The sequence below is a fragment of the Dromaius novaehollandiae genome, chromosome 16 (genome assembly GCF_036370855.1).
Source record: "Dromaius novaehollandiae isolate bDroNov1 chromosome 16, bDroNov1.hap1, whole genome shotgun sequence".
Classification (NCBI taxonomy): domain Eukaryota; kingdom Metazoa; phylum Chordata; class Aves; order Casuariiformes; family Dromaiidae; genus Dromaius; species Dromaius novaehollandiae.
The window spans coordinates 12794217-12820523 of NC_088113.1; the positions used below are offsets into that span (position 1 = coordinate 12794217).

At 40.4% G+C, this 26307-nt stretch overlaps 1 protein-coding gene across 1 annotated transcript in view; it reads left to right on the forward strand.

Annotated features, from left to right (window-relative positions):
• BCAS4 (breast carcinoma amplified sequence 4) overlaps nucleotides 1–26307 on the forward strand; it is an 82812-nt gene that overhangs the window by 209 nt on the left and 56296 nt on the right. Inside the window, exons 2-6 of the mRNA XM_064521809.1 lie at nucleotides 3042–3090; nucleotides 6401–6438; nucleotides 9531–9602; nucleotides 17895–17996; nucleotides 21186–21320. Of these exons, the coding sequence (XP_064377879.1) occupies nucleotides 3042–3090; nucleotides 6401–6438; nucleotides 9531–9602; nucleotides 17895–17996; nucleotides 21186–21320 (396 nt within the window). The remainder of the gene's footprint in view (nucleotides 1–3041; nucleotides 3091–6400; nucleotides 6439–9530; nucleotides 9603–17894; nucleotides 17997–21185; nucleotides 21321–26307) is intronic.

Genomic DNA, 26307 nt, shown 5'->3' on the forward strand with positions numbered 1-26307 from the left:
CCCAGGTGCGGCTCCCCGCGGCGGGGCGGGGCGGGGCGGGCGGCTCGGGGCTGCGGGCTCCCGACCCTCGCTCTGCGGGCAGGGCCGGGCCGGGCCGGGCGGCGGGGGGCTGCGAGCTCCCCCGCGGGCGGGCCGAGCCTGCCGGCGGCAGGCGCAGCGCCGTCCCCGGGGCTCTCCCTGCCTCTCCGGGCTGCGGAGGCGCCCGCCGAGGCCGGCTTCTCCCGAGCGGAGTTGCCTCGCTGCGCTGGGAGCTCCCCTCCGGCCCCGGTCTCGGACCCGCCTCCTTCCCCCTGCCCTTCTCCTCCTCTTCTTTTTGTTGATGTTTATATTCCCTCCGGCGGAGGAGGGCCTAGTCTCGGGTCTGCCCTGTCTAGGATGCGGTGTTGGATAAAGTTGAGCTGCTGCTGAGCTCTCGAATAACCGTCGGCATGTTTTTGGGATGAAGATGGCTGGGCTTGTTGCTGCTGCTACCGCTTGTTTTTGCAGAGAGCAGGTCCGCTAAGGGCGGGCTGCAGGCGTGGTGGGACCTCCGTGGACCAGTGCCTAGTTTGAGGGCCTTGGTTGGGTTTGGGTACCGCAAGACGCGGTGCCTGGCAGCTTGGCTCCGTCAGGGTGGTGACGGTGCTGCTCGTGCACAGCGGCAAGGGTATTGGGGATGAGGGGATGTTTTGGATCCTCGAGAGCAAAGAGGGAGGTTTTCAAGTTGTACTTTGGGCTGAGACTTCCCCTCCCCCTCCAAAAAAAAGAAGAGACAAAGTCTCTGTGGACTCCAAGAGAAGCAGAGTGCAATCATGAGCGTCCCCTGTTCTGTCCTGTAGGTAGTCTCTTGACTTGCTTGAGCTTGAAGGTGGTGATAAGGTGAATGAAATCCTCTTTGGGCAGGTTAGTGAAAGCTTCCTGTTGTCAAGGGAAAAAACAGTCATAGATCATTGTCTTTAAACCAGCCTTTTTTCCCCACCTCTTCCTTTATTTTGGCAGTAAAATGTTAATGTTATTACCTCCAAGAGATAAAGAGCAGGAAAACTTTCTTTTAGATTAGCTACTCAGAGCATTTTTTTTTCCTTATGCTTCTCCCTTTACATCATCATCGCTCCATCAATGTCATCTTCCCATATGTGGTTATCTGTGGTTTGCAATAAATCAGACTGCTTACATACATCCAAATCTTTAGGTCTTTGTCTTGTTTTTCTGTTTAGCATTTTCAAGGAGATGATACAATGCTAAGTCCTTGATGTCCACGTAGTTTTCATGTGGTTAAACCCCTGACAGCTTTTGTCTTGCTTCTGGATTCAGATTCACTTTGTTAGTAATCTACACAACTGTAGTGGACCAGAAACAAGTATTCTTAATGCTATTAACAGTTACAAAAATGAATTTTCAAGCTCAATTGACATGACAGTGGAAAACGAACTACTGAGCAGGGAAGAAGTTTCACTAAAGTACTGGTTAGTGTAAGCTGTTTTGATTCTGTTGGCTTTATAAAGTGCCACTTATGTTGGTGTTAAATAAGAAATAAAGATGACCTGCCAATTAATAAAACAAATTTTATGTATAGCACTGTGCAGCATATTGTGTCTTCTTTGTAACTGAGGACTGAGCCTGCTAGTCCTTACAAGGAATACAGAAACAACTTGAGCTATTCATTACTTGCAAGTCATTCTGTTTCCTTCAGGCTTCTTCAGCTGAAATAAAACACTGGTTTTCATACTGTTCCCTCTTGATTCTTGCACATATTGATAGCTTGTTCAAAGCAATGATATAATAAATTGGATATTTTAAATTATAAAACGGATACTCATGGATTAATCACAGCATTTGTGGAATGTTCTTAAGTGTCTCTGCCTACGGGCCTTGCCTTGCTAGCTCAGCTACGTCGCATATCACAAATAGCATTGCAGAAATCAGAATGAGGGCTTTCAGTTCTGTTTTGCGGAGAGAATTGCAATAGCAGTTTCCTCTAGGAGGTAATTCCTGGTATTCATTATGATTTTTAATTTTGTATAACAGTCATAGCACATGAAACCATAACAATGAAGAATGCAAAATAAGGTATTGCATAGTCCAGTAGAAGATTTTGCCAAGTAGAAGCTTTCACACATATGCTGTATGATATAATATCATTCTGCCTGATTGGATTGTATCCTAAAATAGTTGTGAAAGACTTTCTCAGATTTAGTTTTCACCTTGAAATATAGCTGTCTTGTGAGTGCTGTTCTGTTCTTTTTGTTTCTTCTTATATACTGATTGTTATTTTCCCCTCATAGTTTTTTTTTTCCCCCCAGTATTCTGAAGCTGACGTAGTCGGACATCTTACTGAAGAATGTTAATTTTTAAAAATACTGAAATATTGAAATATAATGAAGCTTGAGCTTATCAAATTATAAAGAGACATGGTTATAAAGAGACAGGTTCTCTGCTCTGGCCACTTTTAAAATTTTCTATCCCTACCTTTTCAGGTGGGACACATGCCAGGAGAGCACTTCAAGCTCTGACAAAGGCAGCTTAACTTTATGAGTGGAAGCCGAATGTTTTTTGGAAAACTTTGTAGAAGAGACCTAATACTCATTCTTTTTTCTGTGTTCCTTAACAAAGTGTGGTAAGTTACAGCACTGTATTAATGTATTGTGGCCCTGAAGGGTTGACAGTATAGAATACATGACCCAAATTCTTGAATAAAGGAGAGAGAGCTTGGAATAAAAAAAATAAAATTTCCTGGGGAAAAGCAGATAAGTATTTCCAATGTTGAATGGGAGCATAATACTGAGGTTGAGGCAAAACCAAAGTAGTAGTGTTGAGGGGAGATATAAAGGTTTAACTAGGGCTTGGAAAAAAGCGAGTGGAGATTGGTGTCGGAAACAAAGACATTTAAAGGGAAGTGGTGAGAAAGGGATATTACTATGGTATAGTATATACTACATGAAAGAAAGTCTGAAAGGAAAGCTAACCTCAAAGCTAGACTGCGTATTTTTCCTCTTTAGGTTACAAAATGAAGTTGTGGTTTTAATTTCTTTTTGTTTTCTTTTCTGTTCTTAAATAAACAGGATAATCAACAGTGGATAGAAGAGAGCGTTAAAGTGCCAGCTGGAAGTGGTACTGTTGTGTGTTTGGCTAAGTTTCATGATAAGATTAACACTGCTTTTGAAAGACTGAACGTCACTCATCCTCTAGCTACATGTTTTTTTTCAGCACTAACCTTAACATTGCTGTGTAATGAATTGAATTGGAGAACTGATCTGAGCTAAAATGATTTGGCAAAGAAATCAATGGTTAGTTCTTAAACTAGATGAGTTTCCTGATTTATTTCACTGTGTGAACATCTGTGCTCTTGCATGTAAAGAGTTGGCTTGAGGGACATAAGCAAGTGATGGGAGAAGGTAGGCTATTCTTATTGTCAAGGCCAGCTTATATAATTTTAAAGCGATTGTGAAATTACGGTCTTAGCTAAGGAACACTTGTCACCCTGTATTTTCATCATAACTTTGAAATGTGTTTAGTGGGTTTTAATTCAGACCTTAATGATAAATATACAGTCAGTTCTGTAATCAGCTGGAAAAAGCTGGTTATGGTCTGCTTAGTAAATACCTAATTAGAGATGACGGTAAATATATGTTGTTTATACTGCAGTTTGCTAATGGGCCTCTCTTAGCTATTTCTGAAGGTGTGGTAAATACACTCAGCCCCTAAGTATATATTTTTTTCCTCTGTCACAAACGATGTGGATCTGCTGAACAATTGCAACTGAGTCCTTTTTAAAACTTAATATTTTGGCTTTGTTTATGCCTAGTTTGCTTTTATAGCAGGATGTTTTTAAAGAAACGGTGTTAACTTGTTCATTTGCATCTATTTCCTCTCGGTTGTTTTTCTTGTTGACTTGTGTTATGTTCAGGCTAAATGACACTTTTTAGAGTAAAGATTAAGGATTGTATATCTGTTTGGAATTGACTTATCTAATTCTTGGTGGTGTCAGTGAACTTTGCTTTTGCCTGTAACACACTCTATACCAGCAATTGATTTTGTTCAGAACACTATGAATGCAAGATACTCGTGGCATATATTAGAAGGGTTAATAATATCAGCAAGCTACCTGCCTGAAGCATGTCTGCAGGTTTAGTCAGAAAACAATAGTAATCTGTAGGGCTAATGCAACTTCTTTAGGTGGAGGGTTTTCTTAATGCACAATCTATTAAATTAACGGAATTTACACTTGCTTTACAGTCATGCATTTCATGATTGCTACCATTACCCAGTCTTTTCAAAGTTGTGAATTTGGTATCAATTTTGGACCATCTCTTTGTGTCACATGTGTTAGTCCTGAAGGTGTGTCTGTGGCAGTGGCTTCAGGCCTGTGAATCTGACTGTGCACAGACTTGCCAAGAAATGCCTGGGAGTTTGATAGAATTGTTCTGCAGGCCATCTGGGATTGCTCTGCTGTAAAATACACTTAACAGAAAAGCTGGAAATTATGTTCTTTTGCTTTAAGAAGGCTTCATTTCAAGAAATCACTTTCTCAGACTGAATGCTTACAAGTTATTCATAAATTAAATGTGGCCATTAACAATATAAAGTCACTGAAACTCTTTCTTATTTGAAAAGAATGCATTTTTTCTGTTGTTTAGCAGTAGTCTTTCTAGAGCTTAACCTATGTGCAGTGCGGTGAAAGAGTGCTGTTTCTTTCTGAGGAGAAAGCAGATATAGAAATTCTGTTCTTTTATTTCAACATGCAAAGAAGATGCAGAGGGAGAACTGTTCTTCTGTGCAGCAATCTTTACCACAGACAGACGTGGAACAGATTGTTAGGGGGATGTGAATTCATGTAGCACCACTGAAATCCGTGCCTTGAGCTATGGCATCCATGGGTCTCTTCTGATAAACCTGCAGAGTGCAATGTGTTTTGAGGTTTCTTCTGTTCAGATGTGTACACAAAAAAGGGACCATGAAATTTTTATGGATAGGTCTTAAATGTTGCATGGGTGAAATTACAATATGAACATGGTGTGACAGTTTATGCCACTGTGGAGATGTTACACGGAGTTCAGGTGAGACACAGGCACCTAAGGAATAACCTTAATAGGCTCACAGGTGTGGTCCCTAAGCTGACCCAAAGCTGCCAGGTTTCTGCTAACAATTTTTCTGAGGCAATACATGTTAGTCTCAGCTCAGTGCTGCTCTAACATACTTGCACAGCTTTGGGGTCAAGTTAGGTCACATCCCTGCTACTCAGAACATGAGCAACGCTTGCATCTGCATGACGCTGTATAGATGCATAGGACATAATTGTGGACTGAGGATATACATACTTGTTTGCTATGAGCATATGTACATCTGCTGCATGCGGAGCTAATGTCCCCTACAGTTACGGAAATGTCATTGTGAAATCAAAGTGTGGATTCTTTCAGCCAAAGTCCTGGATCTTTCAAGTTCCTCTTCCTGATGCTTGCTCACTTGGGACAGTTCCCACTGAAGGCCTAGAGTAACTAGGAAATGCCAGATGAAGGCATTTAAACTGAACACACAAGTCTGTTAATACCGTCCTGAGACCTTGGGTTCATATGAGTGGTTGTGTGATACTAAGGGGAATCATAAACATGAATTCCTGCTGTATTCTGAAACTATAAGTGTTGCTTTTTCTCCTGCTAGTGCTGAAAGATGAAACTTCAAGCGCTGATGTGTATCCTCAAAATTCCCCACTAATTTGGCTTGCACAGTCTTTTTGAGGGGTGTCCAAATGGAACGGGACTTAGCCTACAAATGCTGTGGTTTAGTAAATTTCTCCCTTGATTTCTAAATTAAGTGAAGCTGATCAGCAGATGAGTTGGAAGAAAAAACATCTTAGATTAGCCCAAAAGCTGCTCTTTATTAATATGCTGTTTTATCGTATAGCTGTATTGTACTAATACTCCAAGTTTAACCAGAATTAGTATTCTGTTGCTCTAGGTGCTCTGTACCCACAGAGGCAGTATTTATGTCAGGCTCCAAAGAAGGTCAACATTTTGTACCATTCCTGACATTGCCTGCTTGGATGGATGTTCATCACCTTTGTACTCCCTCTTCTGATGTTACTTAGGTTTTTCAGAGAAAACCTAAGTTTCTTCCTGCTTTTTCTTGTTACAGTCATGAGCAGTGTTAATACCAGAAAATGTTAGGGTCATGCAATAGAGTAAGTATCTTAAAGATTTAGAAAAAGAGTTGTTTAAGAGCAGTGTGCAACTTGCATAGTGAAGCCTTTTAAAACTTTAGCTTTCCTATCAAAGCCATAAAATAAAAAGTAAAGTTATTATGAAATGTCTAAGGCTGCATAGGTTCTTACTTATGGCACTTATTCTTCCCCTTATTGCTATTTACCTCACTTTTTCATACAGTTCATATGACACAACAGGGTTTGCCCTTGCTTCTGTTTAAGGTGCTGTTGTCAATAGGAGGAAGTGGAGTCCTCATAACGTAAGTTAAAGTGACAATTCCATCTCTTCTTTGCTCTGTGCTTTTCTAATGTTTTATGAACACTAACATTTTTAGCTAGCAGAAACCTAAAATGCTTTTCACTTAATTTCATATACAGTATCTAACCTGGAGTTTGTGCTACTTACCATATGTTATGTTGCATGTTTCCTATGCAGAAAGCTTACAGCAAGCACTTTCTTTGATAAAACTATAATATCTATGGATTTGGGTGTCTTTGAGGGGGGATGGGGAAGGACTTCTTTCACTAAAGCTTTTTGTCTTCATCTGGGTAGATGGGTTGATGGATTCCTTCTGCAAGTTTGAGCATTTGCATGAGGTGTCTCCTCTTAATTTAGTGCTGTTGACTTGGCGTGACCTAAGATGCTTTTCTGTGCCTCAGTTTGACTATCTGTAAAATGAAATTGAGAATTTCAACTTGTAGAAGATGAAATGCCAGGTAAGATAGAGAATCTATTGAGTGTAATTCAACCTACAAAAGATGTATAAATCTGATCTCATTTTTGTAGCCCAGTAGTGCATTGCTGCCCTTGTGAAAACAGGCGCTATTTCATCCATGTGCTTGAAGGTTTTCTATTGCCTTTCCCTTCCTCTTTGAGGTATCATAATTTGTCCTACTTTTTGAATCACTCTCCTGAATCTGACTGCACTGCTCTTAGATGTGACCTTGCTTTGTAACTACTACCTTCTCTTCTGTTAACCAAGAAGGCTACAGCAATGACAGTTGTCCATTCCAGCCTCTCACAGTCCCACTGTAACTGTACTCACATTGCTGGTGATAACTGTGCCCTTCTGATGTGAAAAAGCTTTTTGGAGAGAAGATCGAGAATTGTAGCAAAAGTATTTGATATATGTCGAAGATGATTTTCGTACATATGTTCACATCTTTAGAGTGAATTAGCTCAAAATCTTTAACCCGCATCACTTCTGTTAGAATTCTACAATTGCTCTGTGTAGCTATATGTTTATCTGCTGTTGCTTCCTAAATATGAACTGTCATTCCACTGATAAGCAGAAGTGCATTATGTCAAATTGGCTACTGCTAAACCTGTTCAATCACAGTTATGTTAGGTAGCAGGAACCTTGCTTGTTCACTGAGGTTCTTATGTGACTATCCCTTCCTGGAGGCATAAGGGTCTTAGGAGTTGAGTTGTTCCTCAAGTTGTATGATGTGCAGACCTGAAATAGTACTCACGCTTTACGTGGTGGATTTTGTCTCTTGGGTTCATGTGATTTGTTCCTGGATGACTTCCAGCAGCCTCTTCAGAACACCCTTTCTAGAGTGATGTGTGCTGTGTGGCCTCACTAATAACTTTTGTTTCTACTTTGCTTCTCCTCTGCTCTCTGGCAAAAGGCTTTCCCCTTCCTTTTTACCATCTTCTTACTGGTGCATGAGCTGCTTCCTGGCCTGCCTCCATACCTGAAATTGTTCTCTTAAATCTGTTCTGCTACAGAATTTGGCTGGAAATAGGTGTCCAATATATGAGAACATTTTCTTTGTGCTGCAAAAGTTGATTCAAGCTTTGTAGAGAATAATGTTTTCTCATGGAATAGGTTTTATAAAGTAAAAGAGGAATTGCATGCCATAGTGACTATCTTCAGTCCATGCAAAGCACAACCTCTGGGGTGATGAATCTTGTACGTTGCTCTTATTTTACCATTTGCTTCAATCTGAACCAAGTGTAGGCTACCATAACATTAAAAACATTTGGAGTCTAGTATTTTCTATCCTACCCCTTGCTGAAAAAGTGCATTTGTCTTCTTACCTGTTCTTCTTCTTCCTGCACCCTTTCTTCTGTCTGATGCCCTTTACATGACAGAAACTTTGTCATGCTGTTTCAGGCAAGAGCAATTTTCTCTGTTTTGGGAGGACCTTGGACACTTTTATGAGTGGCAGAAAATCGTAGAGTGAGCCCAAGGGCTGGACTGATTAACTTTGCAATTTGAATCTCAGAGGCCGCTCAAGTTTCCTTAACTGGGTTTCCAGGTGAAAAGAGTTTTAGTTTGCACTTCTTCACTGGGATTTTGTCAACAACAGTCTTTAATTCTAGAGTTCAGTTAAGAGTCCACCAGCTTTTTTTCCTCGGCAGACAGCAGGTATGCCAGGCTTTTTGGCTTTGATGCAGCTGTAGCTGTTGAGTTTTTCTGGAGTTCTGAATATCTGTTCCTTTTCTGATGTGGGAAAAGACTATAGTGGCTGTCCAAAACAGCCCTTCTACCTTTTTTTCTTTCGTAGCATTTCATCTGCTTCAGAATAGTCAAGGTGTTTTCTTCCAGCTATTTGCTAATGGATTTTTTAAAGCATTTTTTTCTATCAGTGAATAATGTGGGCTGCAACTTCCAGTTGACTTTTATAAATCATGTGTTGTCTGTGTCCAAATGCAAACGTCAGAATAAACCTTTCTACTTCAGAACTTAGATGTTTATAAAGGAGTTTTTGCTGAAATACACATTGACTTCATAGATTTAGAAGCCCGTTTGCAGAAAACTCATTGTAGGGTCTACAACTTGGAATGCCTTGCAGGTATGAACGTGCAAAGGTGGATGTTAGCGAGATACTTCATAGTAACGTGGTGAGGAGATACCAGCCAGCAAACAGGATCTGGTGTGTCTCTCAAACCTTCACCTGATTTTTATCTTGACTCTTGCGATTTTGTGTGTGTGCGCTCTTCCTGTGAAACCCCAGTTAGAGACTGGTGCTTTGACAGGAGGGGGGAAGAAAAAAAAAGCAGCAAGGTAGTTTCTAAACTTGTGTGGTTGAAATATGGCCCCCAGGAGCTTTAGAAAGTTTAACATAACTAACCGTGTCTGGTTCTGGAACTCCTGGTGTTGGTGATACCATGGTTGCTTTAAAATTCCACGGATTGGCTTAGATCTCCTAGATAGGTGGTAAAGAAAGAGGTGTCGGGGCTTTTAACAGCCACCTGACGTGGTGACACTTCCATTCGTTCCCAGGTTTTGTCTGAAACAAAACCCAGCTGTCCTTGATGCAGCTGGGAACTAAGCGCAACAGCCGCTTGAACTGAACTGACCTGACACGCCCGTGCGTTTGTGTTTTTCCCTCCTCTCTTCAGGTGAAAGAAGTAGAAGAAACTGTCGAAGAGCTGTTGGCGCGGCTGGAGGAGTTCTGCGGCATCACCGACCAGGTAGGCGGCCGCGTTCCGCCCCTCGGCGCCGCTGCGGGGGCCGCGCCGCTGCCAGCCGTTGGGAGGCCGCGCGCGCCGCCAGGGCGGCAGCTGGCGGCGGAGGGAGGGCGGGAGGGGGGGGCGCGCGGGGCGGCCATCTTGGCGGCCGCGGGAAGGCGGCGGCGCTGCGCACGCAGGGGGGCTGCGCGCCCGCCAGGTGGCGCTACGGGGCGCGCGGCGGGGCCGCCCGGCCGCCGCCCGCGGGGAGGCCGCCGCCGGCGCCGTGGCGGCGGCGGTGGTGGTGGTGGTGGTGGTGCGCCGGGGCGGCCGGGGCCGGCGCTGGCAGGCCTGACGAGCTGCCCGTCCCTTGCCCCCGCGGCGTGTGCTCTGCGCCCCGGTTTGCTGCGCAGTAACACACCAGAGATGGATGCGAATGGTAAATTCCGGAACAAGGTTTGCTGCCATCCTCTCTGTTACCCACGTTGTGCGGTGAAGCCATAGGGGAAGAGCGCTCCGGGGCCTCGAGGCAGTGGTGCCAGGCTGGGCGGTGCAGACAGAGGTTACGCCATTCGTTAGCCAGTGCGTGCGTTATGGCGGCGCTCGCAGTTAGGAGTTAAGGCCTCCTGTGCCAGGCGCTGTACACACGCAGTGGGCTAGTCACTTCCCCTAAGAGCCTCCGATCCAAATAAAAGCAAGAGGTTGATACAGCCGGAATAACCGAGCGGGGAGCGCAAGCTCATAATGAGATCGTGAGTGACCGCTTGCCTTAGCCGCTGTCAGTACCTGGTTGTTCATGGTAGGCCGGCAGAGCAAGAGGTGGTACTGTACGGCTGACCCCAAGCTTTCTGCGTAAGGATATGCTGTCTGAAGGCTATTGGGTTGTGGTGTCCCTGTAAAAGAATGTATGTCATTTTTGCTGTCAACTTTTCCTTCTCACGCTGGAAAAAGTAAAATTACCTTAAAATTACTGCAATTTAACTCTTCCTGAGCATTTCATAGAGTGTTCAGGGAGAGTTCAGATAGCATGGACCCAGTTTACTTAGAGGGACTTTCCCTTCTATTCTCTGATGTGCTGACCATCTCTTCTTCTGTTAGCTGTTACATTTTTTCTTCTCTCATTAGAAGCCTCTTGTGTAGTGTATGTGTCATTCGTAACAACGATTGCTGAAGTACTGCGGAAGTACTGGATAAACTAATAGAAATGGCCAGCCAGTGTCTCCTCAGTGACGTGCAGTCTAAGAGCTATTTTTTTGGATGGTTTTTAGGAATTGCACAGATAAATGGAGAGGGGTATGCAAAAGGAAGCAATGGGATACATAACAAAATTATGCAGCCAATTTCACTTAGGCAGCTGAAAAGCAATTTCCCTGCTTTATTCTTACTAGCTTCAGTGCAAATGAAAGGTGTTGGTGTGCTGGCCTTTCTGCATGTTGTCTTCTCTTCACAAAACAGATGCAATATTGTGTTTTAAGCATCTTTCCAGTTTTTGTCCCAGTGTGGTCTGGAGAAATGCTGTGCTTACTCACAAGGATGGACCTCATAAGTCATAGGTGTCCACAAAGCAATCTGGTGTGCTTTGCAAGAATCTATTGAAAACTCACATTAATACATTTGACACAGTTTATGCAAAATATCATCAGCTGACTAATGACTGTTGCTGCTTGGTTATGGGACAGATCTTGCACTTTAAATGTGAATCCTGCTCAAGAGAAGCAGGGCCGTCCTTGTTCTAGGCAAGCCAGTCAGGAGTATAGCAAGTTATTCATTCTTCTGACTTCTGTTGGAGCTTTCTGGTTTGTTATTTGCGTTTCTGGTTTATGGAAAGGAAGCATCATTACTTCCAGAAGAAGAGACAGAGAATGGAAAGAAACAAAAGCTTGGCTCATGACAGTCTCACATGGTTTGCAGGGACCTAAAAAAAGAAGTATCTGCCTTGAAAGGATGGATCAGTATTAGTGGTTGTTTAAGCATTTCTTTTCCATTCAGCTTTTGACAAAAATAGCTGTAAAGGAGCATGCGAACCTCAGAGCACACAGTCTATTTTTTGGTACATCTTGGCTTATATTTGTCAGCTTTAGATTCTCTAATATGGCACACTTAGTCTGTGCAAAGTGTAGAATACAAGAGATTGATTTCTTGGGCCAAGAAATCTTTTGAGTTCTTTCTGGCAAGATGAGGATTGCTTCAGTGGTATGACATCAGCTTGCTCAGAGCAAGTGGTTTGAATCAGTTGCAGTTCTCTACTGACTGTATTCTGTCTGGTTTACTATTAAGTTCATTCACTCAGTTCTTCTGTTTGGGAGTTTTGGCTAAGAATTTGTATGTACTGTATTCTTCTGCCCATCAATCAGACATGCACTTTACATTGTTGGCTCTAACATATGGAATATTGTTAGCTTGTTCGGATGGATTCAGTGAGCTTTTAAACCTCCCATGAGGCTTCCTCTCTTGCCAACCTTTTCTACAAAAAACACTAATCTAGTTTCAGTCTTTGCTTTGCCCATGAAAACATTTTCCCACAACCTGCAGGCTGTGAATAATTAGCCAGTATGCAGATTATTGACCTTATCTGGGAATATCAAAGAGCTGCAGTCAGTGTGTTGATTCGTTGCCTTTCTATGCATTACCTACACTGTGAGGTTCCTTTCAGCAACACATCAAGTGGTATCTGGGGATCTGATAAATATAATGTAGCATTTGAATTGATTCCAGTTTCTGTGCATAGCAATAGTTTGGTCTTTCGTCTATGCCAACAAGAGGCAAGGGGAATCTTGCTTATTTCCGTCGGGTGTTCGGTAAGGTAGTCACCTAAAGGCGTTTGGCTCTTCTCCTTTGAATGTGCTGCTGCTTTCCACTTGCAAGTGCTCTCGATGCTTAGGTTTGGATATTGCAGTGGTGAAAAACCTGGATCTTCAGTGCTGGGAAGACAAATCACTGCTTCCAGTGTCAGATTATATAAGTTGTACCTGACTAGGCACAACACTTACAAAGGACGCTTACTTGTATAGTGGGTAAGATAGTGTGACAGTGTAAATACACTTCTGTGTGCCTCACGTTTTTCATGGAAGGAGCGCTTGCAAAGAACAGATTGTGCTAGGAGAATGATAGTGTCGGTTAACTTTTTGTGGTGTCTTCCTTAGGGTGCTAACTTCAGCACAGTGAATTAACATCTTTCGTGTGGCTTCACAGCCACTCAAGTGTAATTATCAAATTATGATTTTAACTGAGCTATGATTTGAACCGGTGACGCAAAGGCAAAGAATTTCACAATAACCAGACTTGTTCATGCTGTTCTTGTATTGTTTTTATGGGTCATAGTTGGGTACGTTTTTAGATAAAATCGTTTGTGTGTCTCGTACATCTAAAAGTGTGACTGAAAATGATAGCTCTTCAGAGATGCATACCTGGTTTGGTTTCATGTGGAAATACACTACTCCAATTTCTTTCTCTTCTAATACTTGAAGAGGATGTGTGGGTATATAGAAATCTGTATGTGTGATACTTTTCTTTCTATTAAATATGTATGTTCAGCATATCCACCGGTTTATAAAACTGTAAGTTGGTGGTTCTCAAGCCATTGAACCTTTGCATGGAACTAGCACTAGGGAAATTATGTGTTTGTAAAGTTTGCTTTAATATGGTTTCACAAAACAGCTGCTAACTGTTTATCTTTGTCTTGTGGAGTTAACAGTTTGAGAGTGTCCTCCATAATGCCCTAGGTGTGAAACCTGGTTTCATCACTGAGGAAGAGAAAGTAAGAGGTTTTTTCGTTTGGCTTGCTGTGGCTGGGGCTTGCTAACTCCCCAGGAACATACCAACCACAGTTTTCCCTTTTCTCACCACTGAGCTCTTCAGTTTGAGTGGTTAGTTTTACTGGTGATTCTTTTATATTACTTTATGTTAACATATGGGATCAGTGACCAGAAAAGAGTATAGAGAGATCCTTTCAAACAAGTCCGAGCAACAACCAGATTTTGCATGGTATCTTTGACTTGTGGCTCCAGTTACACTTTTTTTGCTGACAAAATAACAGTTTTTACAAAATACAAGGTAACAGACTCTGTGCTTGTTTTAAGTGGTACAGCTTAAGCTGTGGTGTAGGCAAGGATCAGGTCTCACTGCCCTACGTGCAACATGGCATTCCTGGTTTGTATGTTAATTCATCATTTGTACTCTAGTTGTGCTCTCTTCTAACTGACTTTTCTGCTGTTGGTTTGCTTCCTCCTTGGGCTTAGTCTTTCTGTCTTGAATTGTCAGAAGATGAAGCTCAAACCTTCCCTCCTTACCCCCTCCTCCAGTCAGCATAGCAAAACTCGCTAAGTGGAATACAGGCTTTTTCCATGGACTGCTGTGCTCTGGTGTTTGTGCTCAAGCACTCAGCTAAACCTGCAGCAAGATAAAGTAAAATGAATTGCAGAAAGGGAAATAAATCTAGTTTTATAATGTGGAGCTTCAGAGCAGTCCTGCTTTCTCTGGCTCACGAGAGGTTGCTATACCAAGAGAATCATTTCCCTTTGTCATGTGCTGACTCCTCTTGAACTCCTCTCTTGCTGTGGTTCTGCAGACTGCTGCAGAATGACTCTTCTTGAATCATATTTGCATATCATTTCCTTTCATCACAGACTGCGTGCTGGAAAAGCTGCTCTCCTGTGTCTTGTATTGGTTGTTTGCTTTGCTTTTACCGTTAAAGAAAGATGGTTTAGATTTGTTCCGTGTCTGCTTTGAGCTTGTTGTGTTCATAGTTTTTGTATTAGGTCTGTACAACATCTCCCTTGTTCTGACTATGACCCAGACTGTGTTTATATTTACAGTAGCTATCTAGCATTTAACTGTAAGAGTAGCTTTTCCCTAGTCCTTTCGGAGACCAACATTAGGCAACAAATTTGTTACCCTTGGAAATTTCGTCTGGAATTTTAATCTGACATTGTTGATCAGAGTATGAATCTCACCTCAGATCACCGATCAGCTTTTCATGCATCTTTTATGACAGGGATTTTTTTGCCTACCGCTGAGCCAAAAGAATTGAGTAGAACGACCCTGGAATTTATATGCTTTGACTCTTTTATTCTGTATTCATTTTATATTTTTATTTAATGTTAGAAAATGTAAGTCTGACTTCATTTACAGGCATCCTGCCCAGCTGTCTGTGCTCATTTTCCATTGGATATAAAGTGCATACTGTAAAGACTACAGTGTGTGTCTGCGTATGGAGTTGTGTCGCTGCTGGGGGAGATGTCTGTGGATCTGGTGCTGAGACCAGTAATATGGAAGGAGAAACTGTTGGCTTGTTGACGATAGAAAGTTATTGCTCTTTTGATAGATATGTGTGATCTCTTATTAAGGAACAATTACAGCAGCATAAAAACACTTAACCCGTATGTACTCATTCTGTTAATAAAAACACCATACAGTCTTACTGTGTGTCATTTTATATGTATAAAGCTTTATTCATAGTAGACTTATAAAAACACAGCTTCTCTAAACAAACAAAAAAGAGAAAACAAACAAAAAAAACCAACGAGCAAGTCATAATATCCATCGGTAAACTTCTAAGTATGTATTAGATCTTATAAAGCATGGGTCTTGCATTAAATTGCTTTATAGCAGACATTTGCGCTTGATTTGAGATTTTGAATTAAATCCCAGGATGCCCAGAAGAGTCTTTGCAGTATTAGTCCAACTCCAGATTCACATTGTTCTAGCTACAAGATTCTTACTCTTCGCCACGAAGTTGAGGGAAGAAGATCTTGTAGCTCAGTCCTTGGGACAAAAACCTTTTCTGGAGAGGTCATCTAGAGGATCGTGGTTCCTCTATTCTTGAAGTCTATTAAAACTGTAGGCGGAGCGGGTGTAGTCCAGAAGTAAACCAAGTGCTGCTATACTCCATTTTAACTGAGGAAAAAACCTTGTTGTATAGAAATGGGCTCAGCTGCCTCTTGTTTCTCTTGTCAGTGAGTTGTTGCTCAGCTGTTTTACTACTTAGAATGTATGCGTTTGAGTATCTTTCTGGATACTTCCTTGATATCGTTTTTATCTTGAAACCAAGGCCTTAAGTGAGCTGACTTCTTTTGAGAGAAAAGCCACATTTTCCCTCTTAGGAGACACTCTGCCTCTGAACTTAGCTTAAGCCTCCATGAAGTTGATTTGTGAATCCTCTTTTGCCGAGCTCCACTGCTTTGTTTTGAAGCAGATTCTCAGCAGTTGTACGGGTGGTTGTTTCTTGTGTTCCTTTCCTTTGATTTCTCCACTGCTGCTGTTCTGCTGCTGTTTCCCATGTTAATAGTTTGGGAGGGAAGATGATGGCAGAAGCAGAGCAATGCTAGTTACAGGTTCTTAGCTGCCCTTTCCTTTTTTGAAAGGGCTCCCATTTTTTTTTCAAGCCAGAATGTGTGTTAGTGCATGGTGTGGGGCTAGTTTGGTTTCATTTAAAGATACCACATTTAGTCCTATGCCACTACTTTTATAGGTTTTTGTTCTTCATTGGCCACATCCTTCTGTTCTTGTTTAGCCAATGTTTTGTTGCTGATGACTTTGTTTAAGCAAAGACTGCTGAGCTGACATCTTAATCAGAATAATAGTACAAGTGTTTTTTTTTTATTAACCAAAATAAAGTAAAAAGGATATGAAATTGCTTTATAAAATGCAGCTTTCTCTTGATTACCTTCCTTTAAGTATCTCTGTCTGCAGAACAGTTGAGTAGTACATAGGATGTAGAACATGTGCTGCTTGCTCCTGGCACTGCTCTTCCCATTGCTGCTAAAGCGGCTGCTGTTCTCTATCAGAGATCATTTGCAAATGTTTTGAAGTATGCACACAGCATATTCTTCATAGCCTAATTTATATCTATTTTGTACTATTCCTATCCGTTCCACCCACACCGTTACTGTGGACAGTGAGGAGTTAGCTGTGTGCTGACTAGCGGCTTTTGTACGTTGTAGCTTATGGTATGCTTCCACAGCAGTTTAAGCCTGTCTAGGTTGGCACAGCTCTCTGTGGTCCTGCTCCTCTCCTTGGCTCTGCAGGCTCCCCTTTTCTTCCTGTGGCCCTGTCATTTGACTGATCCTATGCTCAGCTTGGTCAGGGAGTTTAATCAACAGAAAACTAACCCAAGGAGACAAAGGGAATCTTCTTCTATCCGTTCATCTGCCTGAACTGCCTCTCTTCAAAATCTGATGGGCGCCAGCACAAGGCATAGAGGGGGAACATGCAGCCAGAGGCAGAGGGGAGAGGAGGAGGACTGCAGGAGCAGTGAATCAGATTTGGTGTAAAGTGTTGTGAAACATCTACCTTGAGTCAGGAGCAGAAGAGTGTTTCCCAGCTCGTCTTACCCATCATTTTTATTTTGTGCGTTCCATTAGCTATAGTCCTGTGACTGGAAGTATACCTTATTGCCACCTAACTGAACACTTGTAGGTTATATAGGAAGTGGGGTAACTCTTGCTAGCAGGACACTTAGCAGGATTTCGGATAAGGTTCAGACTCTCGCATGGATGTCAAAAATAAATACAGTCTTTCCTGTTGTAGGGCACTTCTTATTGTGTAAAGTGACAGGGACGAGGGAGAGACATTCTCTCAGTGCTTATGCTGTAGCTTTGGGTGAAGATTCTTGCTCTACTGAGAACACCAGTCCTGAGCCCCCACTGAAGGCAAGACACCTAAAGTGATGCACTCAAAGATCTGATCCAGGACAGCTATTTTTTTTTGTTGCTGTTTTAGTGCCACTCTGCATTGCAAATTAAATTGTATTAGGTGTAAACAGTCTTTTAGTACCTGTTCATAGGTAAGTGATGTTCCTGTCACCCCTAAAGTAGGAATATTTGCCATGGGCTAATTCAAATGCTTTTCAAAAACTGATTGATCAGAAGTATCAATCAACTGTTCTCCAGTAAAGTCAAAGCATGGAGGTTGGAATGGAGGCAATTTCTTTTCTTTCTTTTTTTTTTTTTTTTTTTTTGAAGTCCATCATGTGTACAGTACTTCATTACAGAAAGTGGGAGATTTCTTGGGAGGAGTAGTATGGAAATGACTGAAGTCCACTGGTTAAATTTGGAAAGAGGAGGGAGGGAGCTGCTTACAGTTTTATGTGGGGGTCCTGCCAACTACTATTGGTTGTTTTGCTGTCTCACGGATTAATTGAGAAAGTCCATTTCCTAGTCTCTACTTTATAGCATACTTACAGAAGGGCCTCTGTGATATCTTTTCTTAGTACAAGTGCTTTGAAATGTTTATGTGAAAGAAAATGTGAACTGTTTATCATCGATTCATCTTCATGTGAGATGCTTTTTTTTGTTGTTTTTCCTTTTTTTCATGCAGATTAGAAGTGATACATCCCAGATCCTGGATGAGACCATTCCACTAATTAAAGACAAGGTGATGGAAATGAACCACATCTATGCCAAAGTTGATAAATTGGAGGTTTGTTAATTACATTACAAGATTTACATTCTTCTTTTTATGTTTATTACAGCTTAACTATCCAAGTATTTGTATGGAATACTCAGATATTTACAGCTCTCTGTTGTCTTAGATTTTATGTTTGTTTTTAAATCAGTGTAATGTTTACTCATGGTTTAGCACATGTAACTGCTTATGGTTTTGGAACCTTATTGGATAATTTATTGCTGTGGATTCTACAATTCCTAGTGCTAGATTAAAAGCATTCCTAGTGTTTTCAATGTTAATAATAATAATATTGATATGCTTTGCGACTTGAAGAAATATTTGCAAAACCATTAAGTTTAAAAATTCAAGTCTTGCATACAGTGTAGGACATATCCATTTCAAGTTGATGATAACAGTCTTACATAGTAGTGGGGAGATCTCTGAACTCCCCTCTTCTTCAGCATTTGTTTTGGTGTTTACTATATCCTGAATGAGGAAAGCCAGTGCGACTCACTAAGATGATGCCCTCACCATATTTAATAAGCAGTATATTAAAATTAGTATCAACTGAGGGCAAGTCTGCCTCTGGGAAGAATATAATTAAAACATGACAAGATAAATTGTATGATGCTTTAAATCACTTTTAACTGACTCAAAAGTGAAAGAAGCTAACTGTTTGTGGCATTAATTCCAGATAGGCAGTTCTCAAGCTTCAAGCTCTGCTCCTGTACAAAGTAGCATCCTCTGGCGAGATTTATTACCCTGAGAGGGACAGGGCAATTGACTTAGCTTTCAGAAAATTTTCTTTAAATGCAGTTCACTTTTTATGGTTTGCATTTTTACACTTGCATTTGATAACAGGTTTATGTAATCACTTCATGTTTTATGGCCATGTACAGCACCAGGAGGAAGCTTCAGTTAGGAAGCTGAGGCAAGGCATTTTAGGCCAAAAAGGGTTAACTCTTAACCTGCAGATCTGAAACCTGTCTGATTTTCATAAATGAGTACCCCAGTCTAAAAATTAGTTAGTGGATTCTCAGCATACTTGACAATCAGGGGCATACTTAAATGTGGACTTAACCTGGGGTTGTGAAAAATGTCTAGTTAAATTAGGTACCAAACCAGCTGTTTCTAGAAGTAGTTTACTCCTTCAGGCCTTATGGAAAATTCCATGCTTATAGGGTTTTTTGGGGGATTATTTTTGTCTTTGAACAGAAAAATAAAATTCACACTCTTAATTTGGCACAATTACTTGTGCCAAAAGTATGGTAAGCAATAAAGCGCCTTTCTCTTACTTTTTTTTGCTAATTATTAGAGAATTTCCTTTCAACTGGTGCTTAATATTTAGCTGTTGCATCTTCAGCATTTAATTTCAAAGAATTTTGAAACTGCCATTGGTATTATACATTGAAGATTTTCTTATTTTTGCTTTATTTATTGACTGCCATATATGAAAAGTTGTTCTTTAGCTTGAGAACATTCTTTTCAAACTGAGAGGTGGTTTTTGATGCCAGTCCTCTCCATGTGGACAGTAACTTTACAGGAGTTGTTCCCTGATTTTATTTGATTTCACAGAGTAAATAAAAAACAATCCAAAGATGTCTCAAATTTGCCTTTTGAAGCTGTGGCCTTTCTGACTCATGTGCTCTCACCAACATCAAAGATTCTGCTCTCGGTGACTATCATGCAATAACTGTACAATTTACAAATTTGCTGGTGATACAGAAGCTGGGAGTAGAATCCATCTCTTTCTCCTCTAGCTGTGCTAGCTCAGCAAGGCTAACCAGAGAATATTTTAAAAAAGTAAAAAATAACAAAAGAGTAAGCCTTTACTGAAATGAGCAGAAACACCTTTGAATACACAGCTGGTATTGTTCTGTTGACTAGCACAGGGATGTACCATTTGACAGGACTTCTGTTCACACCAAAATAGGCCTTACTTAGCAAAGCACTTCAGCGTGGTTAACTCTGAGTATGTAAGTACATATGCTTAATTTTGAGACTCATTGACTTCACTGAGATTTTTTTTTTTTTTTTTTTTTGCACAAACAAGGAATAAAGTCCTTGTTATGAGAAAATAAACAGTTTCTGCTATCACTTCAACCCTTCCTGCCCTCTCAACTCACTCTCATAATACAGCCACAGGGACACAGTGATTTGGAACATGAAGAAAACAGCAGTCTTTGCACTAGGCTGCAGGCTGCTGTTGGAAAGTACAGCAACATTTTGATGAGATGCTTTCTTGGCTTATCAGAGGAGGCTAATGCCTTGAATTGATTAGAAATCAGTTTTCTCCCTAACATTACCCACTGTAATGGCAGTAATCTGAAAGCACAAGATTAAATTGGCAATTTGAGCAGTAGTTAATGCTTTAATTACAACTTTTAAATTTAAAGCTTAGCATCCATGGGGATTTTCAAGGAAGAAATTAACTTGGTCTCCCAAGAGTAGAAAAGGGAGGGACTGTTGTGTAATGGTTAAATAGGAAGAAAATGTGCTGGGTTTTAATTCTGATGCAGCTGCTGATACATTTTGGGCAATTAATTTACCTGTTCTGCCTCACTGTCCTCATCCCTAAAATGAGCGGTGTTCAGCTTCTCAGAGAAATTAAAAAAAAAAAAAAAAAAAACAACCTTAATCATTAATATAGGATATTGAACCTGTTCACAAATCATTCTGTATTTGAGAAAAGAAATACTGTATACTTGCTAAATGGCTTTACCTTATGGCTTAAATTTCTACTGAAACTGAACACATGTATGTTTTTAGGTCAATAATTCCCAACCTTTTTTTAGTCAAAATCATGTACTATTATCTTTTCCTCTGCTTTCTTCTCCCTCCTAGCACTTCAGCCACTTTGTCTCTACCACTAGTATTAGCTGTGCCCATAGGGGTTCTGAGGATCTTTTCACGTGACTGTTGAAATATTGCCAGACTTTTAGATGCCGTGTAAGTGCTTGGTTACTCTGTGTGCTTATGAGGGAGCCAAACTGTGCCCTTAGAAAAGGAGAAAATTAGCCTTGGGTCATTGTTCTTCTCATGGCTGGAAACATCTGTAGTCTGTTTCTAAATATATGCCCTTTGGATATTCAAATTAGTAATGGTATATTCTGAAATCTTGTCAAAGGCTTTTCTTTGGCTTCTCATCTGTAACTAGGATAATGTTGAAATCCAGTGCAGATCCCAATAATTTTCACTAGGTGCTTTTCCCTCTCTCCACAGGCGTTTGTAAAGATGGTTGCACACCATGTTTCCTCCCTAGAAGAGCAAGTGCTTGAAGCAGAGAAGACTCATGGCACCTTTCTTAATACCGTTTGCAAATTATTTCCATGTACAACTATCCCTTCTTTTAAAAACGTGAGTATTTTGAAAGTTGATTACAGCACATAGGAAAGTGATATTAAATATTGTTTCTGTAACAGTGAGGTCTGACAGGTTGTCTTTCAATGAAATTATTTGGCATTGACCATTATTCTTTTCTCAGCGATGCTGCATAGTCATTGAATAGTTTCAGTAGTAATTTTCAAAGATCTCTACGTTTTGCTGTTGAATGGAAGGATTTTCTCTGTATGTGTATATGCGAATAAGAAGCCTGCTATACATCATCTTGCAGTGAGAGACCTAAGCATGGGTTGTTCCTTCCATTTAATCTTCTTTTTATGTCAATTTATTTTGAAATTACATTATCTTTATAGAGTAGTCCATGGATGAGCACTAGAGGGGGATGAGGCACACACTCTTTGTCAGTGAGTTTTAGTGATATTTGCTGAGAGAAGAATGTTGTGAGTCAGCGATAATGAGATCTGATGTGGGCTCTGGAGGAAGCTTACACACTCTTTGTCCCTTCTGTCCCTGCTCTCTTCCAAGTCTGTCACTTATCTTTCCACTCTGTTATCCTTTTCTGAGCTTCCAGGTCTTTCTCTAAATCTGTCATTTCCTCTGGCTCTTTTTCCCAGTCTCCCATTAGCCTTTTATAAGCTCATCCTTTCCGTTCTTCCCTGTCCATCTTGAGCTGATGCTTACTGTGTTTTCAGTCTTAGCATATCTTTATCAAGCTCCTTGTTCTAGTCTCAACTATTTCACTGCTTTCTTGTATCCCTTCTGCATTTCAGCCATTATTTCTCTCTTCTTCCTCCAAGGGGCTTCTATGCCAGTATGCATAATACTGGATGGACAATAATACACAGGTGTCAATTACTGTGTAGGGACAACTGAACCACTTCTAATTCTTGTCTGATGCCATAGCAAACACTGGCAGCTTCAGTTATAGGAAAAGTCCCGTTTAGTTTCTGCAGAGTCCGGGAGAAACCTTAATTCTCAGACAGGATAATCAAAATGTGGTCTGATTAACAGAGGTGCTGAGAGGAGATGGTGCATACTGATTTGGCCTTTGGATAATTTAGCTGTCAAACTCCAGCAAATCGTTAGAAAGCCACAGTTGATGTATACTCAGTAAAGAGTTATAACTTGGCCAAATTTGGTAATATTTTCATAGGACTAGCAAAAGATGTCCCTGATATGACAGCAGTTTACTGCCAATTTAAAATCTCTGCTGTAGCTTATGAAGGCATTGGAGCTTTTCAAAAGAGCTAAACAGCACATACTTTTCCTTAACTTCATTATCTGAATTGGCTGATTTTTGTTCCCTAAAACTTTCCAACACATTAAGCCTGCAGCAGATACCCAGTCTGGAAAATATAGCAAAGTTATAAACAGCTGGAAGTTTTGCAAGGTTGGTCTGCCTATACAAATAATGTTGTGTAACTAGGATGCTAAGAAGAATGTTGAGAAGGCCTGGCTATCTACTCAGAGGCTGGCTCGAGTTGGACTCAAACGCAGTGTAGTGCTTTATTTTTAGTATTTTTTTTTTCCTTACAACTGCAAAGAAAAATTTTAAAATATTATGTCATTGTGTATTGATGTTTGCAGGCATCTTGGAATGATAATATTAGTCAACAAAAGATAAAAATAAATAAAGAATAGTGCAACTTCCTAGTGTATGCAGTACTGATCTTGTCCTCTCACTCCCATCCTTTCCCCAAAATACAGTACAACTAGAAAACATGGTGAGAGGGGTAACAAGGATGACAAGGATAAGGAATAGTTCCTTCACAAGAATTTCTGAACAGATAAACATTTAGCCTGAGGGAAGACAGGACAGGATGGAATTTTGTGAAATCACTCTGTATGTGGAGCAGGTGAATAGAGAATGATTATTCACTCCCTCCCATTCAAAAACACTAATTCAAGAGCTCCCTAACTCAAGAACAAGGTCATCCAATGAAATTATCAGGAGGCAGGTTCACAACACAGAAAGGAAGGTACTTTTTTACACTAATAACCCATGGAATTTATGTCCACAGGATGTTACAGATTCTTAAAGCAATTAGATAAATTAATGGAAGAAAAATCCAGCAGGGGGATATTAAAATTATATCAGCCCTTCAGCCACAAATACTTGGAGGCTAGGAAAAAACTTTTGTATATTTGCCCTTTAAACTTTTCCGTACACAATCCCTTCAACTGGCCACCATTAAAGAGGGATTATTGGGTTGCATGGACCTCTGATAGATGCAGTATAGCTGATAATAGCTTTTACTCTGCTTCTTGCTGTAAATTCTGGCTCCTAATGACTATAATCTATGTATTGGTAAGGAATGACTACCTTCTAATAGAAGTGTGCAGGAAAGGATTGTATTATTTAAGGACATAAAAGGAGTTTGAATTCCTACAGCTACTATTCTTCTGGTTTGACTGTTGCCTGAAACCTGTTAGGATCCCTGCCAACTATTCACATTTCAGAATTGTCTCCAAATCTGTCTCTTTGTATCTGTCCATTCTCTTTCTTAGTAGCATACCATTGCAGAGATGCCCCTTTGTCATCTTCTGCTATTTGAAAATGAGGACTGTTCTGACCATTTTTCTGGGCAGGATGTTTTAAGTGAGTTTAACTTGTTCTGAAATGGCAGAATCCAACTTGTGCATGTTCTCTCCATAGCCTTCTGGACTATCAGACTGAGTATAAAAGCCTGAGAGTTCCCCTCTGAGCAGAAAGAGTCTGTGCATGTATATGTATTTTGCCTAAGATTTTTTTTTTCTTCTAATTCTAAACATACATGCTATTTTAAAAGCAAGGAAGATTTCATTCTCGTTGTTTTGCCGTTGTATTTCACTGCACAGCAAAATCCTGTAATGCTTGTGGTTTTTATCTTTGGCTCTATTTTTTGGGTATTCAGGAAGCTGTTTCATATAGGCTCCCGATGCAGAGAAACACTGGGAAAGGTGTCAAATCTGTGGGATAAAACTGAGTAATCAGAATTCACTCTTTGTCTTAGGGATATTCAGAGGTGGTCTGAAAAGAAATGAGGGTTTAGCCAAACAAGAAATAAGAAACTAAAGCTTAGGAACTTTTATTTTGTTTTGCCTGGAAATTTGAGAGAACTTCTTGACTTCATGCATGTTATTGTTAGCATATAAGAACAGGGAGACTCCATCATAACATTTGAAACTTTTACAAATGTTCTTGCAACAGTACGGTTTCATGCCGTATGGACGAGGTACTAAGCATATGGAGTTAAATAGTTTCAAAAAGTTAAGCAGGAAATGTGTGGCAGGATTGGAAATAGAATCTGGAACTTTTGCATCTTAATCTTATGTCTTGTATGTTGAAATGCTGTTTGCTTTCTGGAAGTATGTGTGATTTGGAGCTAAAGGACAGCTACAAGATGGGCATTTGTGCTGAAGACCCCTGTGGGTGGACAGACTGATGATCTCAGTTCCTATTTAACAACTCTGCTCTGTGTTACGCTGGCCTTGTCATAATCTTAAGTATTTTTGTCTGTAAGTCAAAAAGCTCTGTAGGGAAAGAGCCCTTGTCATGCAGTTTAGGACAGAAATTTGTTTGCAAACTAAATCTGTTGATGTTCTGTAAGATTCTATTATAACTCTTCCTCTGGGTGGATGAATACAGAAATGATTTCTTTATTTTTACCCTCTTAACCACCGGCATAATAGTCTGGTGCAACTCATGTGAAAGATTGAAAGTGAACTGAATTTTTAGAATTTCTGAAACAGAATTTGCCCGTTCCAAGCCAGGAGTATAGGAGACTTTCGTAATGTTCTATTCTGCTGCTTGAAATTCCCATCTTAGGTGTGTGGATTCTTAGGAGACATCATGCTGTAATCTGCTCATGTAGCTGTCCAAGTTAAGGGTATTCCACTTTCTCTCTGTGGATGTGTGTGTGTGTGGGGGGGGGGGGGTGTAGCAGGGGACAGGGCCTATGTTCGTAAACATATTTTGTTATACATGTATAGTTTGGAAACTATTTTACTCATTTTAAAAAGTGCTTAAAATGCTTTGAAATTTCCATCATCTTTGAGCTGGACATTTAAGTTTCTTGTTTTCCTTTTTTTTTTTCCTTCCCGTTACTTCTGAGATTCTCAATATTTCTACATTTTGTAATTTATAGGACACATCTTGCAGACAACTGCAAATGACCTTATGCTAAATATAAATTACAAACATATATGACTGTATAAGTGTGACAGGTCACAGAATATAACACCTCCTGAGGGAACAGAACAGAGGAAATACTTTCTCCTGTGAAGTTTGTAGTTCTGTGGAAGAAAAGCTTTTTTTCTGTAAAGCTTGGGCTCTGTATGGGAGAAACTGTCTTTTTTTAATACGTTTCAAATCTTTAATCCAAAGATGTCATCTGTGCCCTGACTGAACAGAGTTCAGCAGACCCAGAGAAAGGACAGCAAATTTATTTTAGAAAACTTGAGCGTGTGGAGTTTAAAAAAAATCAGTACTGTCATTTCCAGTGGAACAAAACTGAGTGTCGCCAACTCTTCCTATTTTGTCATGCATCTTATGATACTTAGTATTTTCGTAAAGCCTCAGCCCTCAATGTCATTAGCTGAGAATCTTGGCAAATATATATTTTTAGAGTGAACTTTAACCCTTGTATAGCTGCAAAGAGAGGCTTGTAAAATCTTAACCTCCAAAGAATTGTATATCAAAGGTATGAAGAAAAAGCTCACATTTGTTATATTTTTAGGAGGTTTTTTATTTTCAAACTAACAGCATGCTTCTTGAATAGCAGAGATTGGTGACACTGCAAATATCCTCCACTATGCAATTCCATTAGTTACTGGTCTGCTAACACAATGCTGCAGGAATTTGAAACTGCAGTGGTACTGCTAGAGATGTGGTACAAAATTTATCCCTTTTTCTCTTTAAGACAAAATTGGAGTTGGCATTTGCTGGGATAGATGTGGTACTGAGAAAATATATAAATGGAAGAGATTCACATAGCATTGACAAATCTTTATCGTGTGCTCA